The sequence below is a fragment of the Myotis brandtii genome, unplaced genomic scaffold (assembly GCF_000412655.1).
Source record: "Myotis brandtii unplaced genomic scaffold, ASM41265v1 scaffold434, whole genome shotgun sequence".
In the NCBI taxonomy this organism is placed as follows: Eukaryota; Metazoa; Chordata; class Mammalia; order Chiroptera; family Vespertilionidae; genus Myotis; species Myotis brandtii.
The window spans coordinates 1883240-1892836 of record NW_005366599.1 but is presented as its reverse complement, the minus strand read 5'-3'; the positions used below and the strand labels follow the sequence as shown (position 1 = coordinate 1892836).

At 66.2% G+C, this 9597-nt stretch overlaps 1 protein-coding gene across 1 annotated transcript in view; it reads left to right on the top strand.

The window, feature by feature from the left end:
- The window catches only part of CHD5 (chromodomain helicase DNA binding protein 5), a 73477-nt gene that overhangs the window by 1153 nt on the left and 62727 nt on the right, over positions 1–9597 (top strand). Inside the window, 2 exon segments of the mRNA XM_014546193.1 lie at positions 5921–6038; positions 6256–6486. Of these exon segments, the coding sequence (XP_014401679.1) occupies positions 5921–6038; positions 6256–6486 (349 nt within the window).

The following is a 9597-nucleotide window of genomic DNA, read 5'->3' as shown; positions in this document are numbered from 1 at the left end:
CTTCTCCCCACCACATCTAGCCCTGTCTGTCTCGGGATCTGCTGGTCTGTCTCCCTGAGTCATGGCTGTCCCTCTCTCTTGCCCCGTCTTTCCTGGCCCTGCTGGCATGTTACCCCCTCTCTTCCCTCCTGGCCTCTCCCTCCTCCTCCCACCAGTGCTCTGGGTTTGCATGGGGGCCTCTCTGTCCGCTCTGGGCCGCCAGCCTCACCTCGTTCGTCCCCCCCCCCTTTCCCTTCGGGTAAAAGCCTCACCTACTCCCCCTCCCCTCCCCCACCTGCCTGCCCTGCGTGCTCAGGTCTGACGCTTTCTTTGATGAGACACCAGTGAGGTGATGTCTGCGTTTTGTTAAATGTCATCAATAAATTATTAATCCTCTCTTGGGTGGGAGTCCCCCCACCCCCGCCCCCCGCATCAGCAGAGGGCCTGTGAAGCGGAGGGGGCTCCCCAAGGACTGATGGGAGCCTTGTCTAGGCCAGCCCTCTGGTAGCCCTGAGAACCCCTGGCCCAGCAGTGCTGAACCAGAGGCGCTCCCCCCCCCCCCCCCACTTTGCTCCTGCTGTCCTGACCGTGCTGGGGCCTCCCTGGACTCTGCCTGCAGCCGCCGGGCACCCACTGGGCATTGCATTGGCACCTTCATTCCAGTTTCAAATGTTCATCACCTGCGGGGTCAGCAGTAACAAGCTCATTTCAGGATGAAAAGATGGGCGCAGCGGGCGACCTCATGGGAAGGGCTGGGGCGGAAGCCTGTGCTCCCCTGTCCCTCCCTCCTGGTCGCCAGGTGGTCGTGCGCCCGGCTTGGTGCCAGGTTGGGGTGGGGAATGGAAGGAGCCCTCTGCCCGGGCCCGGAGAGGTGGGCGCTGAGCTGGGGCCCCAGCGCCGGCAGGTTTGCTGGCCTTTCTGGCTCCCGGTGATGGAGCCCTTGTCCCGGCTCCCGGCTTGGGAAGCCCAGTCCTTTGAGCGCCTCAGACCAGACCTGCCTTCTCTCCAGTCACGTTTGTCTTTTGCTCTGACCTGTGTTTTCGAAGCTCCCTGGGGCTGGGCGCTTGTCTTTGGGTCGGGCTGCTGGTCAGGAGCCTGTGGAGGAGCCCTGCTGCCCCGAGGGACCCGTATGAACCTCGGAGTCCCCAGGGCGCGGCCCCAAGCTTGGCGCAGACCATGCTGGTTAAGCTAAATGCTGCTTAGTAACCGCGGGGAAGGTCCGAGCCTGGGAGGGCCCTGTGCCTGGAGGGAGGGGCAGGGGCGGGACCACGCTGGCTCCATCACCTGCCAGCTGGGAAACAGATGCGGGCAAGTGCGCAGACCCTGTGAGACTCGGTTTCCCCACCGCGCACGGGTGACAGTGCCTCTCCCAGGCCGCCGTCGGAGGAACATAAGCTCACGTGCGCCGCCGGCTGGGCCTGCACCGGTGGGTGTGGGAGCCTTCGCTGTTCTCACGTGCCTCGGGCTGGGCCTGAGCCCGTGCAGGGCGTTGGCGAGGGGCTGGGGCGACCTTAAGAGAAAGCAGGACCTTCCTTTGCGCTGGTGTCTCTGTCCCCACTGGGCCCCCTGCCCCTCCCCCGGCCGCTCCGACCTGGGAGCCGGCAGGTGGGAGAGAGAACAGGCTAATGGTCCTAATTATAGTCTCTCTTGGGTCGATGGAGCCTTGGCTGGAGGGCAGGCTGGAGCCAAGGGCACTGCCAGGCGGCCGGAGGGCTGTGAGCGGCCGGGAACTGGCAGGACAGGGGGTCCCGAGGCCTCTTCTCCCTGGACCCTCACCCCTCACCCTGGGTGAGCGGGTCTCACCTTCCCAGGGCTGTGCTCCCGGAGGAGGGCCAGGGCCAGGGCGGGGAGGGGTGATGGCCGGGAGGCGCTGCTGGGATGACTCCCAGGTCTGGTCTGAGAGAGCTGGGGCCCCTGAAGGAGAGGAGGCGGGGCTGGAGCTGAATGGTGAGGTGGGGGCAGGGTCACAGAAGGTCAGCCTGGTGTCCTCAGGGCCACAGAGGCGGTGAGGGAGAGGAAGCGTCCGTCAGAGAGGGGGGTGTGGGGGGGTCCCCTCCCCATGCCAGCCTGGAACGTTTGGAGGAGGGGTTCTGTCAGCAGGTGGTCCTGGGCCCTGGGCTTCAGGAATGGAGAAGGGCTGCCCTGGGCAGAGGGTGCGGCCTTACCCTCGGAGGCGTGTTCTGGGCGAGGGTGAGGGCTGGGATGTGCCCCCTCCGCCCCAGGCTTCCTTCTAGAACCCCCTGCAGCCACCTGCGCGTCTCCTTGTCTGTTCGGCTGGTCACTCAGTGGCCTTTCCCGTCTGGGGGCCTGCCCTGCGGAGGGGACAGGGACGCGGGAGGTGGCAGGAGGCGGAGGGAGAGGCCCCCTCCTGATGACATCAGCCGAGCCTGTTACATAACGCGCGGGGCATTGTCTGGGCGCGGGTGGCTCTGCCCAGGCGGCTCCCTGCAGCGTGGACAGGCCTCCGATCCCCAGCCTGGCTCCCAGCAGCCCGCCACTGCCCCCTGGGGCGACGCTAGGGGTCCCCATGCACCTTTTCAACTGGCCCAAACAAGTCTGCCCCTCCCCCATCAGGGCTCAGGGACAGATCCCTCGTCCAGCCTCAGCCTGCCCACATCAACCCAGGTGGTCCCTGCCGTGCCCGGCCCTGTGCCCGCAGCCCAGGCCTAGGCCACAGCAGCTGTGCCTTCCACGTGGTCCTGTGCTCAGCAGTGCCCCTCGCTGCTGGTCAGGCCCACTGAGCTGGCCCCTGGGGGTGGCTGGCACTTGGGCCACGCTCAGGCCCCCTCCTCTGTTTGCCCTGCAGGATTGGGGGGGGCGTACAAGGCAGGGGGGGCCCTTGTGCCCTGGGTGAGGAGGTCCCAGGTCCCTGGCCACCTGGAGGAGGGCCCCAGAGCAGAGGGGTGCCCAGGCTGGGGCAGTCCCACCTCTCCCGGGTAGGGGTGGGATGTGTGGGAACCAGGCCGTGGGCCGTGGGTGTGGGAGGGCCACCCACTGGGCCCCCAGAGTCACCAGCGCCTCTAGCTGCTCCCAGAGGGTGGCAACGGGAGCCATGAGACCAGGGTGGGGGCCTTTCCCCTCCGCCTTGGGGACGGGCGGGGCGGGCAGGGGCATCCCAGGCGGGTGTGGGGTGCCCCATGTGGAGGACGGGGGGCTGGGTGCTGGCGTGTCCTGGATGTGCACTGTGTCTGTGGTGTGCGGGTCTGACTTGGCCACAGTCACCAGCATAGAAGGCTCCTGGGGGGGTCTTGTCCCTTTGACTTGTTCCCCTAACGCTCGCCCCTTTCCCAGCGAAAGTCTCTGGGCCCCGGGGCCCCCCCCCCCCCCCCTCAGGGTCCCCCGGGGAGCAGTCCTCAGGCACAGACCACCGGGCTGGCTCTTGGCCCCGCAACCGGCACCTGTGGGACAGCGTAGGGCAAGCTGGCTTTGGCACATGGGGCCCCCGGCTGGCATGGAGCTCTCACTCTATCATGGACCCCTTTTCTGGACCCTTGGGGGGTTCTTTCTGGAAGCTTCCTTGGTCTGGTGGGCAGATGTGTCTCTGGTTTGGGTGGTTTGTTGTTGCAGTGTCTTCTTGCTGCGTTCGCCCCCAAGAGGACCCTCCCCTGCTCTCCCCTCCATGACCCAGGTTTGGTTCCCAGAAGCTCAGGGCTCACTGCCTGTGTGGGCGTGACGGGTGTGTACTGTGTGGGTGTGTGTACCCGTGTGGGTGTGACAGGGGTGTGTACTGTGTGGGTGTGTGCACCCTGTGGGTGTGTGGGTGTGTGTACCCGTGTGGGTGTGACAGGGGTGTGTACCTGTGTGGGCGACAGGGGTGTGTACTGTGTGGGTGTGTGTACCCGTGTGGGTGTGACAGGGGTGTGTACCTGTGTGGGCGTGACGGGTGTGTACTGTGTGGGTGTGTGTACCCGTGTGGGTGTGACAGGGGTGTGTCCCTGTGTGGGTGTGTGCACCCGTGTGGGTGTGTGCACCTGTGTGGGTGTGTACTGTGTGGGTGTGTGTACTGTGTGGGTGTGTGTACCTTTGTGGGTGTGTGCACCTGTGTGGATGTGTGTACTGTGTGGGTGAGTGTACCTGTGTGGGTGTGTGTGTACCTGTGTGGGTGTGTGCACCTGTGTGGGTGTGTTGGGGATGTCCCTGTGTGGATGTGTGTACCTGTGTGGGTGTGTTGGGGATGTCCCTGTGTGGATGTGTGTACCTGTGTGGGTGTGTTGGGGATGTCCCTGTGTGGATGTGTGTACCTGTGTGGGTGTGTTGGGGATGTCCCTGTGTGGATGTGTGTACCTGTGTGGGTGTGTTGGGGATGTCCCTGTGTGGATGTGTGTACCTGTGTGGGTGTGTTGGGGATGTCCCTGTGTGGATGTGTGTACCTGTGTGGGTGTGTTGGGGATGTCCCTGTGTGGATGTGTGTACCTGTGTGGGTGTGTTGGGGATGTCCCTGTGTGGATGTGTGTACCTGTGTGGGTGTGTTGGGGATGTCCCTGTGTGGATGTGTGTACCTGTGTGGGTGTGTTGGGGATGTCCCTGTGTGGATGTGTGTACCTGTGTGGGTGTGTTGGGGATGTCCCTGTGTGGATGTGTGTACCTGTGTGGGTGTGTTGGGGATGTCCCTGTGTGGATGTGTGTACCTGTGTGGGTGTGTTGGGGATGTCCCTGTGTGGATGTGTGTACCTGTGTGGGTGTGTTGGGGATGTCCCTGTGTGGATGTGTGTACCTGTGTGGGTGTGTTGGGGATGTCCCTGTGTGGATGTGTGTACCTGTGTGGGTGTGTTGGGGATGTCCCTGTGTGGATGTGTGTACCTGTGTGGGTGTGTTGGGGATGTCCCTGTGTGGATGTGTGTACCTGTGTGGGTGTGTTGGGGATGTCCCTGTGTGGATGTGTGTACCTGTGTGGGTGTGTTGGGGATGTCCCTGTGTGGATGTGTGTACCTGTGTGGGTGTGTTGGGGATGTCCCTGTGTGGATGTGTGTACCTGTGTGGGTGTGTTGGGGATGTCCCTGTGTGGATGTGTGTACCTGTGTGGGTGTGTTGGGGATGTCCCTGTGTGGATGTGTGTACCTGTGTGGGTGTGTTGGGGATGTCCCTGTGTGGATGTGTGTACCTGTGTGGGTGTGTTGGGGATGTCCCTGTGTGGATGTGTGTACCTGTGTGGGTGTGTTGGGGATGTCCCTGTGTGGATGTGTGTACCTGTGTGGGTGTGTTGGGGATGTCCCTGTGTGGATGTGTGTACCTGTGTGGGTGTGTTGGGGATGTCCCTGTGTGGATGTGTGTACCTGTGTGGGTGTGTTGGGGATGTCCCTGTGTGGATGTGTGTACCTGTGTGGGTGTGTTGGGGATGTCCCTGTGTGGATGTGTGTACCTGTGTGGGTGTGTTGGGGATGTCCCTGTGTGGATGTGTGTACCTGTGTGGGTGTGTTGGGGATGTCCCTGTGTGGATGTGTGTACCTGTGTGGGTGTGTTGGGGATGTCCCTGTGTGGATGTGTGTACCTGTGTGGGTGTGTTGGGGATGTCCCTGTGTGGATGTGTGTACCTGTGTGGGTGTGTTGGGGATGTCCCTGTGTGGATGTGTGTACCTGTGTGGGTGTGTTGGGGATGTCCCTGTGTGGATGTGTGTACCTGTGTGGGTGTGTTGGGGATGTCCCTGTGTGGATGTGTGTACCTGTGTGGGTGTGTTGGGGATGTCCCTGTGTGGATGTGTGTACCTGTGTGGGTGTGTTGGGGATGTCCCTGTGTGGATGTGTGTACCTGTGTGGGTGTGTTGGGGATGTCCCTGTGTGGGTGTGTGCACCTGTGTGGGTGTGTGTACCTGTGTGGATGGGTGGACCTGTGTGGGTGTGTGTACCTGTGTGGATGGGTGTATCTGTGTGGTTGCATGTGGGGGGGAGGCAGTGTGGTTGATTCCCCATTAAGGGGGTCCCAGTACCCTCCTCCAAACCCCAGATACTTGCTGTTCAGCTCCCTGGTCCTGGTGATGCGCCCCCTCTCCCCAGCCTTCTCCCAGCCACACCTGGGCCTCGAGGGCGGAGATGGCCTGGCCCCAGGAGCTGGCTTGGTGGTGGTGGGGCTGCGTTCTCCCCGGGAGCCATGTCACCGAGGCCTCTCATCGTTGCTCACAGCTCTGCACGGTGTTTCCCGAGCGCTGTCCTACAGGGCGGGGCGGGCGGGGAGCGTGTTAGTCACACCCCGGGTTCCTGTGCGGAGGGGAGGGCCCAGGTGAGGTGAGACGGCCCACAGAGCTGGGCTCCTCACCGGGTCTGGGCGGGACTGTGGGGCAGGAGGGTGTGGGTGCGGCTGGGGGGCTGGAGGCTGTGGGAGGAGCTGCTGCCCCAGTGGGGTCTCCCAGAGGGGAGCGCGGGGTAACCCCTCCTGTTCCCCCAGAAGACGACGACGGCGGCCTGGAAGGCTTCGACGACTTCTTCCCTGAGGAGCCCCTGAGCCTCCCCAAGAAGAAGAAAGCCAAGAAGCTCAAGGAGAACAGGTCCAAAGGGAAGCGGAAGAAGAAGGAGGTGCGTGCGGCTGGGGCCGGGTGTGGCGGCCTTGGGGGGCCAGGGGAGACTGGGCCGGGCTGGGCCTGCAGGGGGAGACTGGGCTGGGCTGGGCCTGCAGGGGAGACTGGGCCGGGCTGGGCCTGCAGGGGGAGACTGGGCTGGGCTGGGCCTGCAGGGGAGACTGGGCCGGGCTGGGCCTGCAGGGGGAGACTGGGCTGGGCTGGGCCTGCAGGGGAGACTGGGCCGGGCTGGGCCTGCAGGGGGAGACTGGGCTGGGCTGGGCCTGCAGGGGAGACTGGGCCGGGCTGGGCCTGCAGGGGGAGACTGGGCTGGGCTGGGCCTGCAGGGGAGACTGGGCCGGGCTGGGCCTGCAGGGGGAGACTGGGCTGGGCTGGGCCTGCAGGGGAGACTGGGCCGGGCTGGGCCTGCAGGGGGAGACTGGGCTGGGCTGGGCCTGCAGGGGAGACTGGGCCGGGCTGGGCCTGCAGGGGGAGACTGGGCTGGGCTGGGCCTGCAGGGGAGACTGGGCCGGGCTGGGCCTGCAGGGGGAGACTGGGCTGGGCTGGGCCTGCAGGGGAGACTGGGCCGGGCTGGGCCTGCAGGGGGAGACTGGGCTGGGCTGGGCCTGCAGGGGAGACTGGGCCGGGCTGGGCCTGCAGGGGGAGACTGGGCTGGGCTGGGCCTGCAGGGGAGACTGGGCCGGGCTGGGCCTGCAGGGGGAGACTGGGCTGGGCTGGGCCTGCAGGGGAGACTGGGCCGGGCTGGGCCTGCAGGGGGAGACTGGGCTGGGCTGGGCCTGCAGGGGAGACTGGGCCGGGCTGGGCCTGCAGGGGGAGACTGGGCTGGGCTGGGCCTGCAGGGGAGACTGGGCCGGGCTGGGCCTGCAGGGGGAGACTGGGCTGGGCTGGGCCTGCAGGGGAGACTGGGCCGGGCTGGGCCTGCAGGGGGAGACTGGGCTGGGCTGGGCCTGCAGGGGAGACTGGGCCGGGCTGGGCCTGCAGGGGGAGACTGGGCTGGGCTGGGCCTGCAGGGGAGACTGGGCCGGGCTGGGCCTGCAGGGGGAGACTGGGCTGGGCTGGGCCTGCAGGGGAGACTGGGCCGGGCTGGGCCTGCAGGGGGAGACTGGGCTGGGCTGGGCCTGCAGGGGAGACTGGGCCGGGCTGGGCCTGCAGGGGGAGACTGGGCTGGGCTGGGCCTGCAGGGGAGACTGGGCCGGGCTGGGCCTGCAGGGGGAGACTGGGCTGGGCTGGGCCTGCAGGGGAGACTGGGCCGGGCTGGGCCTGCAGGGGGAGACTGGGCTGGGCTGGGCCTGCAGGGGAGACTGGGCCGGGCTGGGCCTGCAGGGGAGACTGGGCTGGGCTGGGCCTGCAGGGGAGACTGGGCCGGGCTGGGCCTGCAGGGGAGACTGGGCTGGGCTGGGCCTGCAGGGGAGACTGGGCCGGGCTGGGCCTGCAGGGGAGACTGGGCTGGGCTGGGCCTGCAGGGGAGACTGGGCCGGGCTGGGCCTGCAGGGGAGACTGGGCTGGGCTGGGCCTGCAGGGGAGACTGGGCCGGGCTGGGCCTGCAGGGGAGACTGGGCTGGGCTGGGCCTGCAGGGGAGACTGGGCCGGGCTGGGCCTGCAGGGGAGACTGGGCTGGGCTGGGCCTGCAGGGGAGACTGGGCCGGGCTGGGCCTGCAGGGGAGACTGGGCTGGGCTGGGCCTGCAGGGGAGACTGGGCCGGGCTGGGCCTGCAGGGGAGACTGGGCTGGGCTGGGCCTGCAGGGGAGACTGGGCCGGGCTGGGCCTGCAGGGGGAGACTGGGCCGGGCTGGGCCTGCAGGGGAGACTGGGCTGGGCTGGGCCTGCAGGGGAGACTGGGCTGGGCCTGCAGGGGAGACTGGGCTGGGCTGGGCCTGCATGGGGGGCTGTGAGACTTGACTGAGCCATAAGCACAGCGCTGAGCTGTGTGGACAGACACATTTCCGGGAGGCACCGGAGGTGTCCTGTCCTGAGCAGGATGTTCAGGGGCCATCCTGGGGAGCCCGGGCCAGGGCCAGGGGGACCGCGCTGACAGCCCCGGGGCCGGATCTCAGCTGTGTCACTGTGTGGCCTGGGCAAGTTCATCTCCGAGCCTCCACACTCCACTTCCTCGTTTGTAGAACGGGGTGCACACCGCCACCTCCCCTCAGGGCCACCTGGAGGACCAGGGAGGATGCTCCAGAGGCGGCCGCAGGTGATGGGATGGGAGCGTCCGCTGTCCTGTCGTCCTGTCGTCCCGCCCGCCCAGCTCCTCCTGAGCGTTTCCTCCCGGCAGCTGCTTATGGGCCAGGGCAGAGGCCGGGTCTGCCTGCTGCTCCTCGGGCTCAGGCCTTCAGGCAGCGTCCCCCCAATTCCCAAACGCAAACGAGGGGCCACGAGGGCTGCCACGGGCCTGTGGGCACCTCCTTCCTCCTCTCCCCGACCCAGGCAGGGCCCAGGGTACGGCAGGAGGAGGGTGGAGGGGGGCAGTGTCTGGACACGTGGACTGGCGGCTGGGGTGGAGGGATGCAGCGGGGGAAGGGGGGCTGGTGCTTGCCTCCCATGTCCAGCGCCCCATCACGCAGGCCTCCCTCCCTTCTTCTGGACCCACATAAGCACGTGTCTGTCCCTCTGGCTCTGGTTTGTCTGTCTGTCTGTGTCTTCAGTCCGTCTCTGCTGGGCCTCTGCTGTATCCATCTCTTGCCATCTCCTGTCTCCCTTGCTGTCTTCTCTCTTCTTTCCACCCCTCCCCCTCCCTGTCCCTTTCTTCTGCTCTCTCCTCCTCTCTCCCTCCCTCCCTCTCTACTCCTCTCTCCCTCTGTCCCTCCCTCTCTCCTCTTTCCCTCCATCCCTCTCTCTTCCTCTCTCCCTCCGTCCCTCCCTCTCTCCTCCTCTCTCCCTCCATCCCTCTCCTCCTCTCTCCCATTCTCTCCACTCTCCCTCTCCTCTCTTCCTCCTCACACTCCTTCCTCTCTCCACTGAGATGCAGCTCAGGTTCTCAGAAGGGGTGCAGCAGGGGGGCTGGAGGTCTGCAGATGACCGGGCAGTGCCCGGCAGGCCCCCACAGCGACCCCTGGGCCGATGCCGCCCCCTCCCCTGCATTCCTGAGCGCCTGGCTTGGCCAGCTGGCC